General features: G+C 45.8%; 1 protein-coding gene across 2 annotated transcripts in view; it reads left to right on the top strand.

Moving 5' to 3' along the window:
- The window catches only part of KANK1 (KN motif and ankyrin repeat domains 1), a 208,732-nt gene that overhangs the window by 133,007 nt on the left and 50,419 nt on the right, over positions 1 to 25,306 (top strand). For both annotated transcript variants that reach the window (XM_078436048.2, XM_078436047.2), the window contains exon 3: positions 9,489 to 9,608. In XM_078436048.2, coding sequence (XP_078292174.1) covers positions 9,572 to 9,608 — 37 coding nt within the window. In that variant the 5' untranslated portion in view covers positions 9,489 to 9,571. The remainder of the gene's footprint in view (positions 1 to 9,488; positions 9,609 to 25,306) is intronic.

The raw sequence follows: 25,306 nt of genomic DNA, 5'->3' as shown, positions 1-25,306 counted from the left end.
TACCTGTTGTTCACTCCTCACCTTCAGTGACGTTTCCCTAGGGATGCTTCTGAGGACCGTCCATCCCACCCGGCTCCATTGTCCTCATCTTCAACCGTAAAAACGTCGGCCTTCGTATTCTCACTCAACACCTATTTTTCCTCCCTTGTGGTATTTAGCATAATGTTAATAATTTCCTTGTGTGTGTGCGTGTCACTGTGTGTGAAATTCCTGCCTCGAAGCCCCAAGAAGGCAGGAACTGGGTTTATTTTGTTGACCCCTCAAGTTCCAGCAGTGTGCCTCTTCCATGCTGAGCGCCCAATCGTTATTTTTGGGGTAAATGAATGGCAAAAAGTTAGGCCTCTTGAGGATGTTTTATTTTTATTTTTATTAATGTTTATTTTGAGAGGGCACAAGTGGGAGAGGGGCAGAGAGAGGGAGACAGAGGATCCGAAGCGGGCTCTGTGCTGACAGCAGAGAGCCCGATGTGGCGCTTGAACTCAGCAATCATGAGATCACGACCTGAGCCGAAGTCGGATGCTTAACCGACTGAGTCATCTAGGTGCCCCTTGGGGGATGTTTTCTAAATCAGTGGGGGCCATTTTCTTAAAATCAGTGGACATTCTTGGGGTGCCTGGGTGGCTCAGTCAGTTGAGCGTCTTACTCTTGATCTCGGGTCAGGTCATGATCTCGCGGTTCGTGGATTTGAGCCCCACATCAGGCTCTGCACTGACAGCATGAAGCTCTCTTGGGATTCACTCTGTCCTCCCTCTTTGCCCCTCCCCTGCTCTTGCACTCTCCCTCTCTCAAAATAAATAAAATTAAATCAGTGGACATTCCTGGCTCTTGGAGCCTTAGGATATATTTTTTCTCAGTTAACCCACCTCTTAAGGCAGTGGTTTTGAGAACCTTAGGCCTGAAACAGAATCACCTGGGGGACTGGTTAAGATGCAGACCCCAGCAGGGGCGCCTGGGTGGTGCAGTCGGTTAAGTGTCCGACTTCAGCCAGGTCACGACCTCACGGTCCATGAGTTCGAGCCCCGCGTCAGGCTCTGGGCTGATGGCTCGGAGCCTGGAGCCTGTTTCCTATTCTGTGTCTCCCTCTCTCTCTGCCCCTCCCCCGTTCATGCTATGTCTCTCTCTGTCCCAAAAATAAATAAAAAATGTTGAAAAAAAAAATTTTTTTAAAAAAAAAGATGCAGACCCCAGCAAAGATCGTGATTCAGTAGGTCTGGGATGCATTTCCAAGAAGTTCCCGGAACATCCAAGCTAATCCTGCTGCCAAGGAACCACACTTTGAGAGCCTTTTGCTTGAAGATGAAGCACCTAAAGATGCGTTATCCCCGTTGGCTTAGTGACAGTCCCAGGCACCCTTCAACTCACCATTCAATTACTTTTGATCAGTTTCGGAGTAATCACAGAGAATATCCTGTAGGAATCCAATCCCAGAGGAGTTCGAGGCAAAATGCCTGCTACAGCAGTAAATAAATGAGAATTTCACATTTAAAAAAAATTAAAATAGGAAATGACCAAAATCCTTTCAAATGACAGTAAACTAATTCTCTTACAGCTGTGGCCATCACATGTGGGTTCTTTAATATTTGAATCGGCAAAAGCACTGACATCTTAACTCAAAACTAGTAGCAATGGAGATGCTTGCTAAGTAAGAGCAAGATTTCACTGATGAGAACAAATTTATAAATGAAAGGGTTAGGTCTCTGCTGTGGTCTGTTTTCCCTGCACCCTTTAGAGATGAACCAAAGCAAATCGGTAAGTTCTATTTCGTGTGCCTATGCAGAGTCATAAAAGCAGTTTCCTCTGAAGTCAACAAAAAACATAAAGGTGATAAGCTTTAAAAAAAAACAGCTTCAACACTTCTGACTCTCATTTGTCTGCCCGTCCGTTGCCCCGTTGTTTTGCAGAGAAAAACAGCTAGTTTTCAGCCTAGGTGGTTATGATCTGATAAACTCTGATCACTGAAAATTTCCTGGAAAGAAAATTTACCTTCATTTTCTTCAAGTGTTCAGGAAGCTGTGTGGATTCCAGCAACCCGGCTGGAGCAGAGCCAGGCTGGGCTCTGAGCGTCTGCAGGCTCTGAGGTGCCTTTAACCTGTTGGAGGAGCATTGTTCATATACACACTCGCAGAAAGTGGATGTGGATGGGCGGGGGGTGGGGGGGGGGTCTGGGCGAGGGCTGGACACGCCCACACCCACTTTGGGGCACAAGGAGGCAGGTCTTAACACGGGAATTCTTTTCAAATAATGCGGAAAAGAGGAGTCAGGAATTGGCTGTTAGTACAGCTCATCTGTTAAACATACTGTGAAATCTAAAGTCTCTTTCAGCCCAAAGCACAGATCCAGTTAGACTGTTTGGGGCATGGGGGCAGGTGGGTGTCTTGTTTGCTCCTTGCTGTATCCTTTGTGCCAACATCAGTGCCTGGCACATGACCGGGCACTTGTTAAATGAATAAATGAATGTGTTTATTATTGCTTCCTCCATACATTCTCTTTAATGTCTGCATTTCAACTTGTTCCTGAGACAGAAACACTTCTTCTGGCCTCTTAAATATCACCCCAGAGAATAAGATTGTAAATATAACTGTTTGAACAAGCGTAGCGTAAAATTTTTATAATGGGGAGAACCCAATTGCCTTTCTATGTTATAAATGAAACTAGCATCCAGGACTCTGATTTAGATCTTGATGGATAATTGAGATTTCTTTCCAGCAAACCCTCCCCCCACCCCCAACCCCATACCAAGAAAATTATCCCCTGTGTTTGAGAAGGGTAAATGGGGTTGGGTCATAATTAGGTAATTTGGTTGGAAAGTGACCAAGAGCTGGTTAACATTACCGCCACAATTCCTGTGGTAGGAGCCAATACCAGAAACCCCCAGAAGATAATCTGATAATGAACGATGGCCAAAGTTTGCACTCAAACGTACTTTTAATTAAGTTACTTTCAATTAAACTCTGGACAGAAATATCTGGGCAGTCATCGAGGGTGTATAATAAGTTAGACAGGTTTTTGGATGGTTGTTTGAAAGACTGCCTTATTTAAAGAAATAAATGAGCTTTGCATGTTTTATTAGGGTAAAGGGGTGTGTGTGTGTGTGGACTTTGGCTTGTAGACTGTATTCTTCTTAGCTTTCTCTTGAGCACTCAGGCCTTAGTCCTCTTTGTTTTACCATAACTGAGCTCCTAGGGAAACAGACATTGCTCTAGCCACAGCCCTACTTGTCATGTACTCTATTCTTTTTTTTTTCAAGGTTTTATTTTATTTTATTTTATTTTATTTATTTTTGAGAGCATGGGAGAGCAGGGGAGGGGCAGAGCAAGAGGGAGACAGAACATCCCAAGCAGGCTCGGAGCTGTCAGCACAGAGCCCCGAGCAGGGCTCAAACTCACAAGTTGTGAGATCATGACCTGAGCTGAAGCCAAGTGTTGTACACTTAACTGACTGAGCCGCCCAGGTGCCCCAAAATTTTTAAAGTAATCTCTACACCCACCGTGGGGCTCAAAGTCACAACCCCAAGACTAAGAGTTGCATGTTCCACCGACTGAGCCAGGCAGGCACCCCACCATGCACTTCCTTATCTCTTGACTTTGCATACTCTGTTCCTTCTGTCGAGAATGCCCTTCTTTGTCACCCTGGAAAACATTCATTCATCCTTTAAGACTTTGGCCACGTGGTCTCTTATGAATACATTTTTGGCCATTCACAGCCTGTTTGGGCAAGGTAAGACCATCTTGCTGTGGATTAGAATTAACTGCGTGTACACTGCTTTTCCAGTGCTTTGTCCTTTGTCTGTCTGGCTGTTTCTGGCACTAGTGTGTCAGCCTCTGAGAATGATGCGGAGCTTTCGTTTATCTGCTGCCTCCAAGTAGAAAAGGAAGAGTGGCTGGTACCAATTCTAAGAGTTGCAGGTCTTTAAAACGTGTTGAAGTGACAAAAATACACATAGAGTCCTCACACGTTGAAGAGAAAGAACCTCAGGGGGGCCCCTGAGTGGCTCAGTCGGTTGAGTGTCTGACTTCAGCTCGGGTCACGATCTTGCAGTTTGCGAGTTCGAGCCCCGCATCGGGCTCTGTGCTGACAGCTCGGAGTCTGAGCCTGCTTCTGATTCTGTGGCTCCCTCTCTCTCTGTCCCTCCCCTGCTTGCTTGTATTCTCTCTCTCTCTCTCTCTGAAAAATAAATAAACATTAAAAAAAAAAAAGAAAGAAAGAGCCTCAGCTGGTCATGATGGCCACGTCAGCACTGAGAGATTGCAAGTGACTGTTTTTTCTGTCTTTTCCAGAGTTTAGGTATAACTATGTTGTTAATTTTGTGAAGCAAAAGAAACAATACTATGACATGTTGTAGATGAGATTCCAGAACGTGTACATCAAAACGGTGGTTTCCCCTCTTAACACTTGTCACTTGAACAGGAAGGTTCTTATTCCAATTTGACTGCCCTGATTCTGTCCATTTTTGAAATTACTATGATTCCTTTGGGAGCCTCCCACCTAACCCTGAGCGGGGGAGCATGTTGGTCAGGTGAAAAAGTACTTAATGTATTGAGTCAAATGACATCCGTAGTACAGTCTAAGGAACAAGGCGGATAGCCACATGGACGAGTATCCTGGGGAGTCCCGATCAAAGTGTGATGGGCGCATACGATGGCCTTTCCTATGTGTCATGTAAGTCCCTCCTCAGGCTCTTAAACATGTAATCTCAAGGAGTAAGACGGGAAATACAGTTGCTTCAAAAACAAATGCCGTAAAATTCTGAAACATAGCTTTCTTTCTAAAAGGAATTTAAGTATCCTTTCAGTAAGCGTATACATCCCTCAGGTGAGGGCCTTGAAAGGTTCCCCTTATTTAGGTGCATAAATTTTTACTTCTTAAAGCAACAGGGCCCTTACCCACGAGGGCTGGAGTGTGGGCTCTAGGGCTGGATTGCTCACCCCTGCACTTGGCTCTGGCACTTCCTAGTTCTGTGAGCCAGGCATGTTTTGTTTGTTTGTTTGTTTTTAATGTTTATTTATATTTGACAGAGAGAAACAGAGCATGAGCGGGGGAGTGGCAGAGAGAGGGAGACACAGCATCCGAAACAGGCTTCAGGCTCCAGGCTGTCAGCACAGAGCCCGATGCGGGGCTTGAACTCATGGACCGCGAGATCATGACCTGAGCCAAAGTCGGATGCTCAACCAACTGAGCCACTCAGGCACCCCTAGCCAGGCGTGTTCTGACCTCCCTATGCCTGAGCTTCCTGTTTGTAAAATGGGGAGAGAGAATTTTTAGTAGCTCGCAGGGTTATTGTGAAGTTTGAATGAGGTGATAACTGTTAGGTGCTTTAAAAAATGCCTTGAATGTGGGGCACCTGGGTGGCTCAGTTGGTTAAGCATCCAACTCTTGATTTCAACTCAGGTCATGGTCTCGTGGTTCATGAGATCAAGCCCCACATAGGACTCTGTGGTGACAGCGCAGAGCCTGCTTGGGATTCTCTCTCTCTCTCTCTCTCTCTCTCTCTCTCTCTCTCTCTTTCTCTTTCTCTCTCTTTCTCTCTCTCTCTGTCCCTCTCCCACTCATGCCCCCCCCCAAATAAATTTTAAAAAACCTAAATGCCCTGAATGTAACATAAGTTCACAAATTCTAAGATGCACATTTTTCACATTCTAACATTTCTGAGATGAGGATATATCCTACAATTAATATAATCTTAAGCATTTTAAGACTGTTTAATTAGCAACATTAGTTTTTAATCAGTGCTACTTAAAGTAATGGTGTACCATAGAATGGATACCATTTATATCTCAATAACTGATAAGAGTAAGAGCTCAGTGAATACCAGCTGTCATCTGCTTGGTCATCAGCAGTGTCCTCGTCGTCATTATCTGGGCTCTAACCAAGGCAGTGGCATTTGGTTGGTTGCCAGAGCCAGTCTAGGGTATATGTCAAATCTCAAGTTCATCTATCTGTTTTCACTAATGCTTTCTTAGAGAAGACCCAGTGGGCTGTTCCTCCTGTTGGTTTCGTATTGAACTAATGTCATGCGTTTACGGGATAAATTCATGCAACGTCTACATTATTCTCTGCGCTGCGCTCGGGGCGCTACTAAAATGTTTTTCAGATTTGTCGCTTGAAATAGAGAAGACGACAAATTCTTTATTTTCTGTATTGATGTATTTCCCTAGAGGCTTTCAAAGGAGTGCTTTTTCTTAGTGAGCTCAACTAAGCCACCATTGTCCCGCTTAAGATTTACTGGTTTGCAGCCTTCTCTGGGGAAGAAAAGAAGCAGTTTATTGATCTGTAACAGAGAATGGAACATGGCCAACCCTTTTCTGGTTTATATAATGCACTGACATAAGAATCTGCATATCATTAAGAAGACTAAGTCCTCACAGTTTGAGGCCACCTGTCAGGCATGAACAATAACTGGGAAAAATCAATACACCATATGAAACTGTTGTTTTTGCATAGACGCTACCCGGATCCACACCCGGTGACACATATCTTATTATATTACCGGTGGCATGCTTGTTCCCTTTTTGAGGTTTCTCCTTCCTTTTGATTTTATCGTTCGGTTTGGGGGAGGGTGGGAGAGACCAATTTGGATCGGACATAAAGATTTTCTGCCAGGCAAAGGCTCTTCACTAACAGGAGGGGACCTTGGACCAAAGTTTATGAAGCTTCACTCAGGAGATTCTGGGCATATCTCCATCCAAATACCTTGACACCTACTTCATGCACCCATAACACATGCAGCCTGTTTCTTCTTGCCTTCTGTTTGCCCTCACGAGTTTAAGGGGTGGTATTTACAAGCCATTCTGAAGCAAGAGCACCAACCCAGCGCACCGATCTAGAAAAGGGTCACGAATCAGCTTAGATTTGCTTTTGTTGGCTTTCAAAAGTGTAATCAGTTGAAGAATTTCAGAAGCTGGGCTTCTGTCCTCTGTCCCCTTATCTCCCTGTTCCCTCTCTTCCTTCTTCTCTCCCAGTCCCCACATTTTTTTTTTTTTTTTTAACCAAGCTACATTTGCCAGACCTGTGTAGTCATTCCTATTCTTAAAGGTAATGCTCATTGTATCCCTAAAGCCAGCTCTGCCCGCACGGAGGTTACTGCTTCCCAAGCTCAAGGCCATGGACCCGGACCAGTGCCTGTTTCCAACAGAATGTCAGGTGACTGCAGAGAGATTAGAGCCATCCTTTCCTCCTGGTGTGCTGTCACACACCAAGTGGGGACCAGCAGGGAGCTTCTCGGGGGAGGCTGAGAATCCGGTCTCTGCCGGTGGGCGGAGTGGCAGTCCCCAAAGCTGGAAAAGCCAAGCAAGGGAACTGTAAGTAGTTCGCTTTGAACTACAAGCGTAAACCCATTCAGGCAGCGAAGACAATTTCACTAGCTCTTCAGCTAGCGACTGTCACTGTGTGATCACAGAGATCAGCCATTTCCTGTGCCTTCCTTCTATGTACTTGGATTTCTCACTTCTTACACTCTCCATGACTGTGGCCTCATAGTTCCCTTTCACGTTGCATTTTGAAAATTCTTTCTTCTTTCTCCCGTGCACTTGAAAGCAAATAAAACCAGAGACGGGAAGTCTCCAATCTTTTTTTTTTTTTTTAATAGTTACTATTACAAAAGTAACAAAGGAGCTAAGTTCTTCCCTAATTGAATCAGCCAGGGGCAACCATAAGGAACATTTTGGTGTATTTATATCTTGGGGTTTTAAATCAATGTGTAAATATGTACACATTTTTCACAAAATTGGGTTTATGACAGAATACAATTTTTATCGATGTTCTTTGAGTATTTTACTACATTATTGAAAGCTCTTAAGTGATTTCACTGGCTGCATTAGACGTGTATATGCGTATGTATTAGCATTTTGTTTTTTTTATTTTATTTTATTTTATTTTTTACATTTATTTATTTTTGAGAAACAGAGAAACAGAGCACACGTGGGGAGGGACAGAGAGAGCAGGAGACAGAAACCAAAGCAGGCTCCAAGCTGTCAGCACAGAGCCCGACGGGGGGCTCGGACCCACAAACTGTGAGATTGTGACCTGAGCCGAAGTCAGACGCTTGACCCCCTGAGCCACCCAGACGCCCCAGCATTTTGTTCTTTTGGGGAGGTCACTGCGGGTTTCTGAACCGACACTTGAATTCCCAACTTGGAATTTGTTAGATCAGTTTCTTCGGGTTTTGTGGGTCTGGAGTTAGGATCTGGGCACAGTGGAAATGGACTGTTTTCCTCTGTACCGTTGTTTGCTTTCCTTACCAGCATTTTTCAAAAGGCGTTTTGAAAAAGCAGAGGTTAGAACAATGTTCCCTTCCTGTTACTCTTGTTGTTTCTTTTTTGTTTTAAATTTTGTGTTTCTACTATGTCTTATAGTAGTAATCTCAGTTAACTTTTTTTTTTAATTTTTTTTTTAGCATTTATTCATTTTTGAGACAGAGAGAGACAGAGCATGAATGGGAGAGGGTCAGAGAGAGAGGGAGACACAGAATCCGAAACAGGCTCCAGGCTCTGAGCGGTCAGCACAGAGCCCGACGCGGGGCTCGAACTCCGGACCGCGAGATCATGACCTGAGCCGAAGTTGGCCGCTCAACCGACTGAGCCACCCAGGCGCCCCTCAGTTAACTTTTAAATAGAGGATCAATATAAAGTAAGACATATGGTGCCCATCGTGACCCCTGATGTTTCCAAACTATGTGCTATACTGTCATTCGAAGGTTATCCGACAGGACCGTGGGAGATATTGAAGACTTTTTTAAGAGGGGAGCTGACCAGCTCAGATTTATGTTTTAAAAGACCGAGTAGGCAAAAGACTTTGAGATACCTCAGAAGGGTTCCCATGAATCAATCCTTTAAAAATGTGAAGGCTTGCTACAACAGCAACTACCTTGAAGGTGTTGAGCCAGCATCTGGAAAAGACGTTACATTTAAGAACCACAGATGGTCAGGGCGCCTGGGTGGCTCAGTCGGTTGAGCATCCGACGTCAGCTCACGTCATGATCTCTAGGTTTGCATGTTCAAGCCCCGCATCAAGCTCTATACGGATAGCTCAGAGCCTGGAGCCTGCTTTGGATTCTCTGCCCCTTCCCTGCTTGTGCACTCGCTCTCTCTCTGTCTCTCTCTCAAAACTAAATTTTTTTGTAAAGTACCAAAAATGGTTTGTAGTGGACTTGCGGTAGGCTAGGGAATGATGCCCCTGAGGAGGCCCTTGGTATTTGAAGGCCACCTTCCTAAAAATGTCACGTTTCTGGAGAACCATTTCCATCTCCGATAAGAGTATTGCGTCTAGAGCCCTGCTCTGGGTGCCCGTCCACAGGCACATCTGCCGGTACATGAATCTCAGCACCGAGTGGTGGGGCCAGGCCGTCATCACCCCCATCCACAGGCCACCTCTCCCCGACTCCCAATTTGCTCTCTCCATTAGCAGCCATCTTTGTAAACAGACATCTAAGATTTAGTGTTGTACGTATTTTTAAATGATCCATTTTGATGGGGCTGTCTTCATTGTTTCAGGTTGATTGCGTTTGGGAACTTGATGCATAAAATTTGCATGATTCCTCACTCCTTTCTGGATCTGTCATTGGACTCCAGCCAGCATGGCTCACGCCACAAAGGTTAACGGCTGTGCCTCAGGTAACTCAACTCTGGAGAGAGAGAGAGAGAGAGAGAGAGAGAGAGAGAGAGAGAGTGTGTGTGTGTGTGTGTATGCCTTTGTTCAAACTGATTTCTTATGTCTTTTTCAGCAATGGGTAGATAATAGCAGGTTGTCTAGGTAACTGGACTTAGAAAGCAATTTTCTATCCATCGAAGCTAGGTTGGTTTTTTTTTATTTTTTTGTTTTTGTTTTTTCCAAAATCTCTTAGAGAATTTGCTTTTATCTTTAGAGCCTTTATGTGCAGAAATCAGTTAGGTAAATTACTACCCAAGTCAATTCTATTGAAGTGTTGAAAGATCAATGTAAAATCCCGAGTGCTGATCCAAGGATAATGGGCATTCCTCTTGCCCTTCTTTATGAGGGATTGAGCGATGCGAGAGGAGATAGGTTTGGATGCCTAAAACCAGTTCCTAGTGTCCGGTCCCAAGCAGGGTTTGTTTCGTGTTGCTGTACAAAGGGACAGAGTGGCTAGGGAAGAGCTTACTTGCTAGAGCAACTTTCCCAGAGAGGAATAATCAACAAGCCATATCACGAATCATAAAGATTTGTGTTCTCGCTGTTACTCTAGTTACGTTAGAGACCTACACAAGTTGCATAGCTCGTCCGGTATTGCTTATATAAGATGTGGGAGAAATTTATAGAACAAATGCAGAGGAAGTCCTCCTGAGAGACGACCACCTGCCCCCAACGGTACGCCGAGCATCCGTCCCTCTCTTGAGCGATCAGCCAAAGAGCAGAATGTGCGAGAACGGTGACCGTGTATGTATGCAGGAACTGTAGCGTGGTGTCTGAAACGGGGTCGGGGCTCTGCTGCTCTGAACACTGGGTCATGGAAGGAATGTGGAGTTGGAATCAGGACACCTGAATTGAGTCCCAGCTCCAGCACTAACCATGAAATAGGGGGCAGGACTGTTGTTCTGTGTGTGCGGTATCAGTAAACGTGTCTGCCTGCAGGGTTGAGACCCACGCGAGCACCAGAAGCGGACTTACAAGTGCCATGTAAGCCGGCAAGCTCTGGTAAGGACTGCGGCAGGAGGAGCCCTCTGCGGGGGGTGTCCCCAGCCCACCCGTGTGACTTTTCCTTCTAGCAGTCCTGGCTGCAAGCATCCCCTCTGAAAAGAACGCGGTAGCTTTCTTGCCCCAGGCCAAACCCAGCCAAACTCCGTTTATTCTGGGACGACCCATCTTTCTCTGTTTATTCTTCTGTTGGTCCCTTCTACTTGCCAGCTGCCAGGGACTTGTAGAGATTCTGCTCAGGACTGCTGTCAGCAAGGAAAACTGGGGGCGCCCGGGTGGCTCAGTCAGTTAAGCGTCTGACTCTTAACTTCGGCTCAGGTCATGATCTCACGGTTGATGAGTTCAGGTCCCTCATCGGGCTCCGTGCCGCCACTGCAAGGCCTGCTTGTGGTTCTCTCTCTCTCCCTCTCTCTCTGCCCCTCCCCTGCTTGCTCTCTCAAAATAGATAAGCTTTAAAATACAAACGACACAAATCTAGCCTTTAAATGAACACTCATGGCGTACCATGATGCCAAAGCTGCTCTGTCTCTACTCCCATCCCTAATTCGTACGTAATCCTGTGAGATGACACTGTCCCCTTCACCATCGCTATCAGCCCTGTGTGATGGCAGAGAACCTCAGTCCCTTAACCTAAGTAAGGAAAGTCAGGATCATTCCTCGTGTCGAGTCAAATATTTGCTGAGGGAGGAGATTGAAACATGAAATGTCTTGAGTGTTATGAGTGAGTTTCAATCTCCTGTGATGCTCCTCCCTTCCCTCTCCTGCCCCCACTTCCCACACGTTCAGAGGAAGGGGGGCTGGAATTAGTGGTGCCTCTAGACCTTGACCCACTGGCATGTCTAGCACATTCCTGTCTTCAAGGGTTTAGATACCTACCCCATTTGCCAATGCTCAGTTCCTTCTCCAGCCTGACTCTTCTGGAGTGTCTCTTTTCCTTTGGTTCTTAAAGTCTGATGACCCAGCTGTAACCTTTCCCCCTGCCTAGCAGGTCTGGGCACTGCGTCCAGAAACAAAGGGAAGCTCTATGATTTGTGACTTCTGGGGTATCAGGGTATGATTAGTTACTGCAGACAGGTGTCTGCACCAGGCAAGGGACAATTTTGTTTTTTCTAGTCGCCATGACCTCTGTAAGCAATCTGATTAGAGGCTCAGCCATACATAATTACTATAGTTATACACACACACACACACACACACACACACACACACACACACACGTATATGCATGCATATATACATATATATGAGGCCCATTTTAGAAAATTCTAAGATATAAAAGTTTAACATTTTCTTAAAAAATACAGCAAGAATTACTGGTAATGCCCCCACCCAGAAATACATGTTGCGCTCCTTTTCTGTATGGTCTTTATTTTTATTTTTTAAAGTTTTTAAAAAATTCTTTTTAATGTTATTTATGATTTTGAGAGACAGAGAGAGAGAGCACAAGCAGGGGAGGGGCAGACAGAGAGGGAGACACAGAATCCGAAGCAGGCTCCAGGCTCTGAGCTGTCAGCACAGAGCCTGATGTGGGGCTCGAACTCAGGAACCGCAAGATCATGACCTGAGCCGAAGTCGGACGCTTAACTGAGCCACCCAGGCGCCCCTTTGGTATGGTCTTTAAATTTTAAATATTTCACACAGTTGAGATGATGCTTATAAAAATCACTATTTTTACCTTTTGTTTTCCTACTCTGTATTGCAAAAGAAATGCCTGCCCATTGTTTAAAAAAAAAAAAAAGCCAAACTCAAACAATGCAGAAGTATATGCTGTTTATAAATATACTGTTTTGAAATGTAATTAACATAAAAACATTTACAGACTGCAGATTAAGATGGGTTAAAGAGGGCTTTATGGCCCCAAAAGGAGTCTGGCCCACCCCTTCCCCTGAAAAATCAAGGCTTTGGGCTTCCATAAAACCTGAGGAAAAGTTCCATATGAGGTTGGAGTCAGAGCATTGGCACGAGAAATGCTTTTCATGGTCTTAGGAACAAAGCAGAAGCAGAAGAAGCCAGCTGAGAAAAACACCACTTGGCCAAGCAGTGCCCTTGGCTGCCAGCACATCTGAGGTCTGACATCACATATTCGTGTCCCTGTTTGAGACTTGAAACTGAGTAAGGGACTATTCAGAGTCCTTTTACACTTGGACTTCCCCACTGAGTCCTTCAGTTAGCTAGAATAAAAGCTGATTTTATTTTATTTTGTTTCTTAAGTTTATTTATATTGAGAGAGAGGGGAGGAGAGAGAATGGGAGAGAGGGTGCAAGCAGGGAGGGCAGAGAGAGGAAGAGACAGAATCCCAAGCAGGCTCTGAGCTGTCAGCATGGACCCCGACACGGGGCTCGAACTCACGCACTATGAGATCACCACCTGAGCCGACATCAAGAGGCCCTTAACCAACTAAGCCGCCCAGCACCCCAAAACGTATTGATTTTAAAGTAAGAGCAGTTAGTTGATGCTATAATTTGTAAATTTATTATAATAAATTCCAGGCGTACAAAATGCATAAAGGTGATATGATAGGCACCTGCATACATAGCACCTGGCTTCAGAAATAAACTTGACGAGTTCATGGCAAAGATTATGGAGGGCGTCCAGCAGGGCCAGGCACTGTTCTGGGGACTCGGATGCAGCAGGGAACAAAACAGGCCTTCGGTCGACGCACCTCCTGCTTTCGAAGACCTTTCGTCTAGTGGAAGCTGAGGGTTCCTGTGGACAGAGCCTCTGGATAGAGTAGAGGACTGACTCACACTAAAAAAAGTATGCACTGTGTATCTGAAATTCAAATTTAGCCGGGTGTCATCTGTTCTTACTTGCTACACAGGACAGTCTCACCTGGGTACCCCTTCCAGATTCATCTTCCTCCAGGCCACCCTGTCCGTATCAGTCATTTGTTTCTGTGTGACCTCTTTTCCACACGATCTCTGTCCTACTTCTGTTGACTGGTCCAGTTGTGATTTCATTAATGAAAACCCCTTTATTATGGTATTCCAGAGAACACCCTAAGGCCACCTGTCAGCGTGACGAGGTACAAGCTTTATAAATTGCTCGTGACTGTCCCCTTTTCTTGAGGCCAGCTACGAAGGAAGTGAGGGCCGTTGGTTAGGAGGATGGCTGTGTCTCTGCACGTTGGGGATGGGGACAGTCTGCTCTTTCTCAGGTTTCTGAAATCATGTTGTAAACTGGACGCACTGTTTACCTCTGTAAACACTAATTGCTGTTGTAAAACTTTAATTAGAGCTTAGCATCTCTTCAGAAGCTAAATGACAGGTGGCTTATTTGTCAGATGAAGATAAGAATACCTGCCCTGCCTTCTTCACAGGTGTGTTGTGAAGGAGAGAGAAAATAATAGCCATAAAAACACTTTTTTACGGTATAAAATGCTGGTTGGATGTCAGGGGAAATCACTGCCCTTCTTGATCTGCTGACTCTCTTGTGAGTTCCTGGTCCGAAAGGCACCTGTTCAGGTGCCGCTGTACAAGGTCCCATCAGATACAGTGATTTTTTTTTTCCCTTTTTTTTTTTTTTTTCCTATAATCAGAGGTATTCTCCTGTTCGGTGTGTGTGTGTGTGTTGTTTATCACATCAGCTAACATACAGTGTAGTCTTGGCTTCAGGAGTGGATTCCCATGATTCATCACTCACAACACCCGGTGCTCATCCCAACAAGCGCCTGCCTCAATGCCCATCAGCCACTCTCCCCTACCCCCCATCCCACCAACCCTCAGTTTGTTCTCTGTATTTAAGAGTCTCTTATGGTTTGCCTCCTTCTCTGTTTTTATCTCATTTTTTCCTTCCCTTCCCCTCCCCTATGGTCATCTGTTAAGTTTCTCAAATTGCCCATATGAGTGAAAACAGACGATACCTGTCTTTTTCTGACTGACTTACTTCACTTACCATAATACCCTCCAGTGCCATCCGCGTTGTTGCAAATGGCAAGATTGTTTTTCATCGCCAAGTAGCATTCCATTGTATATATAAACCACATCTTCTTTATCCATTCATCACTTGTGGACATTTGGGCTCTTTCCATAATTTGGCTATTGTTGATAGTGCTGCTCTAAACATCGGGGTGCATAGATACGGTGATTTTAAGGCTAGACTTATATTACTGTTAATGAAAGTTAAATAAATGAAAGCAACAGATGAGTATTAGAGAGTAGCATTTTATGCCTCCCATCACCCAGCCTTATTTTTGCTAATATTTGTTTGCCTTTGTTAGTTTTTTATTTTTTCCAGATAGCTATATATTTGCTTATTTACAATACTTACCGAACTGCGTTAAAAATTTGGTGGTCATTTTAAATTCATACAATCAATTTCATAAGACCTTGATCTTCTGGTCAGTTACCTGGCTCCAGGTTTTGTTGCCATGTGGATCTTAAATGAGGTACAAAGGCCGCTGATAAGACAGGCTCCTGGCTGAGCAGGTCGAACACTGCCGTGCCGTGCAGCCCACTCGATTGTGTAAATATTTTTCCTGGGCAGCAGCATTTCTCAAACAGAACTCTGAGCCCACTGCGGTGAACCCGATAGCGAAATTGCCTGCTGATGGTCAAGCGCGAGATCCGTTGTGTGTGTCTGTGGTGTTGGGTCTTAGTCCTGTTCTCCGAAGGCAGAACGGAAGCTGATGAGAGGCTGGGGCTGCCCTCCATGACCTTTCAGGGTGTCCTGGAAAAGTCGGCACAAGGATTAAATGCGTGTTCTGATCAGTCCTTTGGGGTCTCCTGTGAGTGGTGTAGCAGAAAAACAAAGGGAAGAAATGAAGTTGTCTGACATAAAAGCATAGGTGAGGGCCAACGGGGATCTTTTTGATTCCACTTGTCCCCACTTTCAGACCACAGAATACAAGTTGCCCAACTCACACCGTTAGTTAATGGCTAACCCAGAAGCGGAACACAGCAGTTTTCCTTGTTCCCCGCATTCTGTTGGCATTAAAAAATCAGAAGTGTAGAGTCTGTGATGTTCTGATTAAACAGATCAAGGGGAAGGTATATAGTTGAGAAAACTACGTGAAACCCAAAAGTAGGCCAGTCACCAGTAAAATGTCCTCCCTGATAGAAGTTATGGTGAAAAGGTATTTTTTCTTAGTGTGAATTAAGAGCCAAAGTAACAGGCATATTCGTATTTAGTATAGCGTGCAGCACCATTCCTTTGGTGTGTTTAATAATTGGATCTTAATTATACATTTCAACTTTAAATGAAACTTAGTTTTTAGCTTATTAAAGGCTAATTTCACCCTAGAGTTTATAAATGAAATAATGTATTTTCCTACATAGTGATGGTGTTTCAGAAGATTTTTTTTTTTTTAAGAAAGTAGTAGTTACCCTCGAACTTCCTAATTTTTAAAATGCCGAGGGGCACCTGGGTGGCTCAGTTGGTTAAGGGTCTGACCTTTGGTTTCGGCTCAGGTCAAGATCTCACGGTTGGTGAGTTCGATCCCTGCATGGGGCTGTGCTTGGTGGCACGGAGCCTGCTTGGGATTGTCTCTCAGAATAATTAAATAAACATGAAAAGATAAACAAATAAAATGCTGAGACCACTACAAATAGGAGGCCTTGCCTTTCAGAGTTCCACCTGTCTGGTTAAATCAGAACCGCAGAATTCATCCGGCCCCCAGAGAGCTTCTGAAGGGTCCCTCCCTCCTCAGGGCTAGCTTGTTTCACCTCGTAAGGCTTCTGTTTTTTGTTTTTTTTTTTTAATTTTTTTTTTTAACGTTTATTTATTTTTGAAAGAGAGAGACAGAGCATGAATGGGGGAGGGTCAGAGAGAGGGAGACACAGAATCTGAAACAGGCTCCAGGCTCTGAGCTGTCAGCACAGAGCCTGACGCGGGGCTTGAACTCACGGACCGCGAGATCGTGACCTGAGTAAGGCTTCTGTTTTAACCCGCAGCCAGCTTCACCTTATGGGCGTTGTGGTTCCAGACCTCAAGCGAGTCAGAATGGGTTAAGCATCATTCAGGTTTCAGACAGGCGATTAAACTCTGGTTAAGCCAAGGAAAGATGCCTTATCTTGCAGCGAGAGACAGCCCACGTGGATGTGGGAAGGGTAGATCCCGGCTCTTCCCGGCATCAGGCACAAATACACCCTCCATTTGGAGATTTCTGCCCAGATGCTCTCTGGGTGCCAAGAAGAAAGGAAACACACACACACACACACACACACACACACACACACACACACACACACAATAAAAGCCCAGCAGGGAGATGCGCTACATTAAAAACTTGAGCTCCTGCTCTCTTTCTAAAGCTGCAGAGTGAGGCAAAGGATTAAAACAGCCTTTCCTACAGGATTTGAATATTCTGTGCCTTGCTTACCCCCCAGACTTCCCATCGTGAGTATTGGCATTTATTTCTGATTCTGCACTTCCCTCTTTCTTGAAGAGCTTGGGTGGGCTAGCCAACCCCATCCAAAGTCTAGCTCATTAGCCTCTTTTCCACAGGTTTGCCTTCTGTGCCCCAGATAATTCCAGTTCATCTCCTTTGTGCAGTTCCCGAGAAGGGTTTGTGTGGGCTTGGAAAATGAGCGACTTCAGCTCGCAGTTGCTGCTTTGGGGTCCTTCTCTGTACAGGGCTGTTTGATTTGCTCTGGCACAAAGAATATCAGCATAGTTCTCGAATTCACAGAGGTTATAAATTCTTGCTGTTTCCTGGCAACATACCTAAAAATTGCATTGAGTAGACTTTTCTCATCAAAACCTCCTAGGAGACCCAACCAGGAAATCAGATTTGATAGGATTCATTCAAACCCTTGTAGAAATTCTCACTTGGAAAAAATGTTGGTTGATTCTGTTTTTCCTCTCTTGGCTTCTCTGCCGGATATTTTTGGAATGAGCTGCAGCTGATTTACTCATTTCCATATGCTTTAGGAAAAGTATGCTCATGTTCTATATATATATATATATATATATATAAATGTTTATTTTTGAGAGCGAGAGAGCACAAGTAGGGGAGGAGCAGAGAGAAAGGGAAATACAGAATCTGAAGCTCTGTCTGCACACAGCACAACGCCGGGCTCGAACTCAAAAACCGCGAGATCACCACCGACCTGAAGTTGGACGCGTAACCGACTGAGCCGCCACGGTGCCCCAGTGTGCAGTTTTAGAGGCTAAGCCTGGTTCTGGTTTGGGTTGCAGTTCGCTGTAAATCCTGGCAACAAGAAATGTTTAAACATGCAGCCCATGTGTGTCTCCTCATGATCTCAGCTGGTAGTTCTAAGTGCACAAGTGATCTCACTACTTAAAAATAAGTATTCCGCTCTCGTGAGGGTTCTTTTTTTAATACTGACCAGATTTCTAATCTTAGCAGCTCTTGGAATGAGGTTAAATAATATTCTGTAATATTCAGAAGGCCTTTCTGACCAACAGATAAGAAAAGCAGATTATAACCATGAATGAAAACTGGGTCAATGGATAGATTATGGGATTGATAGGAAGCATTCTTATCCCAGAAGTTGAATCTGTGTGCACTTATCTGTCTTGTTTGTGACAGGCCAGGTTTGAGGGACCCATAACTTTTCTCCCAGCTGGGTTGGAGGTTGTAGGCATGGTAAAGTTTCACCTTGTGAGTTCTTATTTATTCATTTATTTTTAATTTTTTTAACGTTTATTTATTTTTGAGACAGAGGGAGGGAGAGTGTGAGTGGGGGAGGGGCCGAGAGAGAGGGGAACAAAGGATCTGAAGGAGGCTCCAGGCTCTGAGCTGTCAGCACAGTGCCCGAGGTGGGGCTCGAACCCACGAACCCTGAGATCATGACCTGAGCCGAAGTCAGACACTTAACTGCCTGAGCTACCCAGGTGCCCCCGTGAGCCCTTATTTAACAGAGGCGGTGCTTAGGGGCACCTGGGTGGCTCAGTGGGTTAAGTGTCTGGCTGTTGATTTCAGCTCAGATCATAATCTCACGGTTTGTGAGTTCAAGATCCAGTTTGGGGTTGGGACTTGGGATTCTCCCTCTCCTTCTCTCTCCCTGCCCCTCTCCCCCAAAATGAACAAACATTAAAAAAATAAAGGAGGTGCTGCTGCTTAGCATGATGTTTATGGAAGCAAGTACTGTGTGTATTTTAGGTATTTTTTTCATGATCTTATCTAAGTGAACAAGTTGCCTCCCCAGAGGGATCTTCTGTATTTTGGACATGCTCTCTTTTAGGTAGAATCAAGAGGTCATCATGTGATTTTTCTGAATTTAGTGTCACAATATTTGGTTCAGTCAATAAATCCCATCAGCTTTGCAAACCATTTTGTGAAAACATTGGTTCAGCTTGTGCTGTCAGATTTTCCCATCCCTGCCCACTTCTGCCTTTTTTCTCTCAGATTAACTGCCCACAAAGTGAAGGCATTTTAAGTGTTGCTGTTCGGCAGGCACACCAGGTCTCCCGGAAGAAGAGGAAAAGGATGTCCCCGGACTCATGAAATATAAGAGAGATGATGTTTCTAAGCATTGATTAGCCCAGCTGCATAATATCTTTACACCCTTAGTTACATGCGTCACCTCTCACTTTCCTCTGATTACCGAAAATGTTCCTTCTTCCTCTGCTGTCAGTGTCCTCCTCGGCTACGTCCGTGCGCCCACCCCGTATGGCTGGTTGATTTCCTTTTCCACCAGCATTCCGAATTGATTGACTGGGATGTATTAACACATCTCAGGAACACGCCGCGGAGATGTTTTTGGAGACAGCACATTCTGGCGTGTTCCCGTCCAGCTGGGAGAACAAAGAATGATTTGTCTTCCCACGAGCTGGCCAAGGAGGCATCGGTACCTGTGGGCTTTATGCCTCGGGGACCCCAGCCGGGACCCCGCCCCTGTAGGTGGTGAGTCAGCCCGATGATGTGCTGATTGTTGTCGCGTACCAGGGTGGAGAGCTGGAAGTCTGTGGGCCGGTAGGGGTGGAGGGAGAGGTTTGCATGTCAAACCATTCCAACAATGTAGCTTACAGGAAAAAAATTGCAAAACACCGATGCCCTGTACCGCCAACTTTTCCATTAGCACCACGCTTTACACGGGTTCCAAGTCTGTCCCAGGGACAGCAGCTTGGCAGTGTGAAGGGGAAGCAGTCACTCACATCCTAAGCTTCTGTGCTTGGCTCCCTGTCACCCCGTGTGGGAAGGAATCCCACCAGTTCCTGGGCACCTTCTTCTACAGTCTCATGCATCACTCACACATGCAGCAGCTGTGGGTTCCCTGAACAGGGCTGCTTGGACGTTGTTGGGGCGCCTCGAACTTATGGCCCCTCAGCCGACTGATTTTCAATGAAAAAACCCCAAACAGGAAATCTTCCGTAAAGGTAAAGGGGCCTCAAAGCTGGGGTTTCCCCTCTGGGGCATTATTCTTTGCTCTTCTGTCCTCTGGCCACTTTCATATGAAAAAAATACTTCGCAGACAGTGGTGAATATAAATCAGGGTGCAGTTTTGGAACAACCAGAAGGAATGACAGAAAACTCAGTAAAAATACTTCAATGAGTTCGTTCATTCAGTCGAACGAACTTTTATTTTTTTTATTTAAAAAAAACTTTTTTGTAATGTTTATTTTTGAGAGAGAAAGAGAGCATGAGCAAGGTAGGGGCAGAGAGAGAGGGAGACACAGAATCTGAAGCGGGCTCCAGGCTCTGAGCTGTCGGCCCAGAGCCTGATGCGGGGCGCGAACCTGCGAGCCACGAGATCATGACCTGAGCCGCAGTTAGAGGCTTAACCGACTGAGCCACCTAGGCACCCCCAGTAGCTCACTTTTAAATGACTACACAGAAGTTCGTTTGGCAGAGGGATGGCTGTTTCCCTTTTTTAGTGAACTGGACCAGCCCTGAGGTCCTGTGAAAGTTGGTCTTTCTTTGCCTTACTCTCCCTTCTTTGTGATTTTGTTTTGTTAAGGATGGCTGGCAAGATTAAGGATCATTGGATTTTCTATACTTCTATTATTCTTTCTGTCTCTCCAAACATGTTCGCTTTCACGAACTTTAATCTCTCTTCCCTCCTCTTAACTCTGGGCTTTTGTTTTTGACCTTCCTTGGATAGAAATCATGATCTGTTTCTGTTTCTTCGGTCCTGATGCCTGGGAAAATCATGGGGCGCCTTCCCAGCCCTCCAGGGCCCCAGGCAGCCAGAGACCAGTTCTGGGCAGAGTTGTGGAACAGGCTGGGGCTTCTGCACCGTCCCCGCTGCTGCTCTCCTGCCCACCTGCCCTGTTCGCTTCCTAGGGGCTTGCTCGAAGAAAGCACTGTCCTCTTGCTCTGGCTTTCTTTCCCATACCTACTCCTCCTCCCTCAAGACCTTCCTCACTTATTTCTTCTAACAGGTGTTCTCAGTTGCTCCCAGGAGGACCTCACCCCTTCCTCTTCTTTATTCCTGGAGAGCCCTGTCTTTTCATTAAGAGTTAGGGCTGTGGGCCTCACCTGTCTGTCAGGATGGAGGCCTCCAGAGGCAAGAGCCACGTCATCTGCAACGAGGTGTGCCCATTGTGGCTTGCTCAGGCTCCACGTTCGAGCAGCACCTGTTTGCAGCACACCTGTTTCGTGCTGGCATAACACTGGGCCTCGAATCCAGAGCAAGACACGGGCACAGGACCTGCTTGCATCTCTGTGCGATTGAATTGAGCCCTGCCGTTTGCCCGTCTTACATCGTTACACCTTTTACGGTTTTCTCCCAGCCTGGGCCCCTGGGTATTTTTCAGTCTGTGGCATACACTCGCTTACAGGCTTCCTCCTCTTACCTCACCACTGAGTGCAAGTTCTCGTATCTCCTTTCTCCCCATCACGTGCTCTAAGGTCTGTTTGAAATGATATTGTCTGTTAAGTGCCTTGGGTTCCGGGGCAAGGTGAGCAGATATAATGTGGCCGTCCAGGGAAGATTATTGTCAAAGGTCTTTGGAAAGTTCTTTCTAGCTTCCATGGCCTCTTTCTTGTCAGCGACCCAGCCAGAGAGAGGATCCAGCCAGAGAGAGGATGTTAAGCTCCAGTCGCTTCCTTTTGCCCCGGGCTTGTTACCTAGTCTGGTTTGGCAGGCTGGTTGGAACCGTGGTTGGGAAACCGAGTTGGTGGCCTCTCAGGTTGGGAGTATGGCTGGTCATTCGGCCCGCCTTCTTCCCACGGTGCTCTTGGGGAGGTGTCTACAGATCTCTGACCCCTTTTAGGTGGCAGGTAATAAACGGTTCTTTAATTATAATAAATAATTATTAAATAAATTATAATTAATAAATTATAATCATTATCAACTATAAATTTTAATTATAAATGAATATTAAATAGACTGTTCTTGTTTGAGGTGGTTATGGTCTTTGTGGTAATCTATTTTAAAGTCTTAATCTCCTTATTTATTTTCACACCTCTCAATCCATTTTGTCATGGGCTGTTTTCAAAGCTGATTTCAAGACCTAGGTGAAAGTATATCGTGAGACAGTCTCTTGTATAAGTTTGAGGAAAGTAATAACCATGGGGCACCCCAGACCGTGAAGAAAGCCTGTCGTGTAGAAAATCATTCTGACTCTGGTGTTAAGACTTACATGTGTTCGAGGAAATGCACTTTGTTGAGTAAGGTATAACAAAGACAGAAGATTGGTGGGTTTTTTTTGTTTTTTGTTTTTTGTGTTTTTTTTGGCCTTTTTCATAGGCCCATCATCCACAGTGTCCTTGTCCTAATATCACTCTCCTGGCCAGAATGCCACACCTCTGATGGGCACACCCTCCTCATGGTGACTGTGGCCTCTCTTTGGAAAATCTCCCCTTTCTAAAACACGTAAGTTTTAGAAAGAGCACATCCTTCAAATCCAGGCATGTAAAGGAGGAACCCTCCTGCAATCCCCAACGCCGCACACACCTAACAGGCCTAGAAAGAGCTAGAAGCCCTCGCTGGACCTGTCCTGTAATCCCCTTCAAGGGCTGTGGCAGAGGTGGGTGGAGAAGGAGCTGGCAGGGATGTGGAAGGGAGCTCCTCCCACGGCTCTCCCTCCCTGGAGTCAGCCTAGACATCAGCTTGTGTGTCAGTCCATCTCCGTTCTGAGAGCCCAGGAAGGGTGAAGAAGCATGGTAAGGAGTTTGAATTCTGTAGGGATTGGGAGGGAGGCACATCTACAGTATCGCAGAAATAACCCCGGCCTTCCTCAAGAGTGATAGCACAGCATCCTGATTTCAGTCTGTCTCTTTTTAAGAAGAATTCTTATACGTAGCACTTCTGCACTTTAAGTTTACCTTCATGAGGAATGGTGGTAAGGATCCCAGGCTGTTGTCTTCATCTTTTGTGTGTGTGTGTGTGTGTGTGTGTGTGTGTGTGTGTGTGTTTATTTTTGAGAGAGAGACACAATGTGAGCAGGGGAGGGGCAGAGAGAGCCAGAGACACAGAATCTTAAATAGGCTCCAGGCTCTGAGCTGTCAGCACAGAGCCTGACATGGGGCTCTAACCCATGATCTGTGAGATGACGACCTGAGCTGAAGTCAGATGCTCAATGCACTGAGCCCCCCATATACTCCTATATCTTTTTTTTTTTTAATGAAACATCGTAATAGTAACAGAGCTAAGTGAAACATAAAGTGATTAAATTAATATGCAGCACAATTAACATTGTTTTTCTAATCTGTTTTATGGTTTGCTCCAGTAAGGACTCTAGTTAATTTAAAAAGGGAAGAAGGGGGCACCTGGGTGGCTCATTTGGTTGAGCGTCTGACTTCGGCTCAGGTCATGATCTCAGAGTTTGTGGGTTCGAGCCCCGCGTCTGGCTCCGTGCTGACAGCTCAGAGCCTGGAGCCTGCTTCGGATTCTGTGTCTCCTTCTCTCTCTCTGCCCCTCCCCCGCTCACACTTTGTCTCACTCTGTTTCTCAAAAATAAATAAATGTAAAAACAAAATTTTTTTTAAGGGAAGAAGGGGCGCCTCGCTGCCTCATTTGGTGGAGCGTGCGACTCTTGATCTCGGGGTTGTGAGTTCGAGCCCCACGTTGGGTATAGAGATTGCTTAAAAATAAAATCTTTCAAAAATAATCAAATGGGAAAGAAAAATAGTTGGTCACCTGGAAAATGGGAAAAGAAAAGGAATGGGACCAGGAATGAAATTGGATCCCGGATGGGTACCATGAAGCCCGTGCTGTGTCACACTGAGGCCTGGGAGTGAGTTCTGTTTGGCCAACCCAGGGTTTTGTTTTAATTTAATTGCCAAGATTTTTAAAATTCGGTAATTTCATATAAAAACACTAATATCTTCAGCTTCTCTTGAAAGGTCAAAGATGTCTGCTGGATGTGGTTCTTCCCCAGGCCAAGTGAGCTGGAGGGAACAGGTGCTCGCTGGTCCCCCCGCCCCCCCCCCCCCGCCCCAGCTGCCCTGGACCCCTCCTTTCAGTGACTGGCCTGGACTCTGAGGGTGTTTGAACTTGTCATCTGGACCCTGAGGGTGATTGTATGGTTAAGGGGCTGCCCCCAATTTGGCCCTCAGCCAGACACACTTTGAGATGCAGACCTTGTTTGGCTTAAAGCGGAGGACCTTAATTCTGGCTTCGGTATAGACTCATCTGGGGAACCTCTAAAAATGCTGATGCCTCTGGCTCTGCTCCAGGAGATTCTGATTCACTGGGGTGGGGGGCGGGCAGCTCAGCGTTTTTTGAAAACAGCCCCAGGCAGTTTAATTGTGCAGTGGGGTTGAAAACTTCTGGCACGGAGGGTGCTGGTCCGGGACGTCCCAGTGTTGGTACTTCTGCCCCGAAAGCTAGAAGTGATGTCAGCGCTGTGGCCGCTGCAGCCCAGAGTCCTGACTCAGCTGTAAGATGAGGGCATGGGCTCAATCTCTGACAGGTGCATACATCTGTTTAAAAGGAAAGAGTAAGGGGAATATAGTTTTTAAATGTAAATACAGAAGGGGAAGGAACAGTCCAAGCCAAAGCATGTTCCTTCTCCCTACCCTTCAGAGTTTCCCGCTCCCATCTCCCGCCCCCATCTTTCTCTGCCCTCTGAGGTATAGAAAAGACTATACTTTGTAAGTGGCTTTTCAGTACTGGGTAGTACTCACACAGCCGTGGAGGAGTGAGCAATATAGATGACGTAAGCTGCATCTGTAAAATACCAGGAACCATACTTAGCTCACAGGGTGCTGGTGAAATTGAAATGCATTCGCACTTGTATGAAGTGCCTCGAACAGTGTGGTCCGGAAGAATCGTGTGCACTGGACGGTCGGGATAGATGGGGGCACAGTGCCATGTCTGTGAGGCCGGAAGCACGTTAGTAATCAGTCACCGGGAGAAGAGGAACGTACTGGGGGAGGAAGGTACACGCAGGGTGTGTCAGGAAATCTGCATCTTAAAATGTCCAAAGTGTAATTCCCCATTACCACTCCCTACTTCATTTAACTTGGGTTTTACCTCTAGACTGGGGGTCAGGCCCCCCCAGAGATAAAAGTCTCGATGCAGTAATCCTGCTAAGTAAGCATTAGAACTGTGGGTTCAGATATGCTTGACTGCAGCCTCCGTGCCCCGCAGCGGCCACCCAGGGGACAAAGACCATCAGTGCCCTCGGCCTGCCTGGTGTCACAGAAGGCTTTTGTCTACAGTCTCTTTCCCTTCACGCTGGCTGTCAGCCTTTCCGGCTGCTTTCCACCTATCAGAGGAAAGTACATCCCCGTTCTCCCAGGGTTCGCTTGGATGCTTCTTTTGTACATAAATTAAAAGAGAGTGAAGGCCAACAGGTGTGTTTC

The sequence above is a fragment of the Panthera onca genome, chromosome D4 (assembly GCF_046562875.1).
Source record: "Panthera onca isolate mPanOnc1 chromosome D4, mPanOnc1 haplotype 2, whole genome shotgun sequence".
NCBI lineage: Eukaryota > Metazoa > Chordata > Mammalia > Carnivora > Felidae > Panthera > Panthera onca.
The sequence above is the reverse complement of the archived record's forward strand: the minus strand, read 5'-3'. Positions and strand labels throughout refer to the sequence as shown.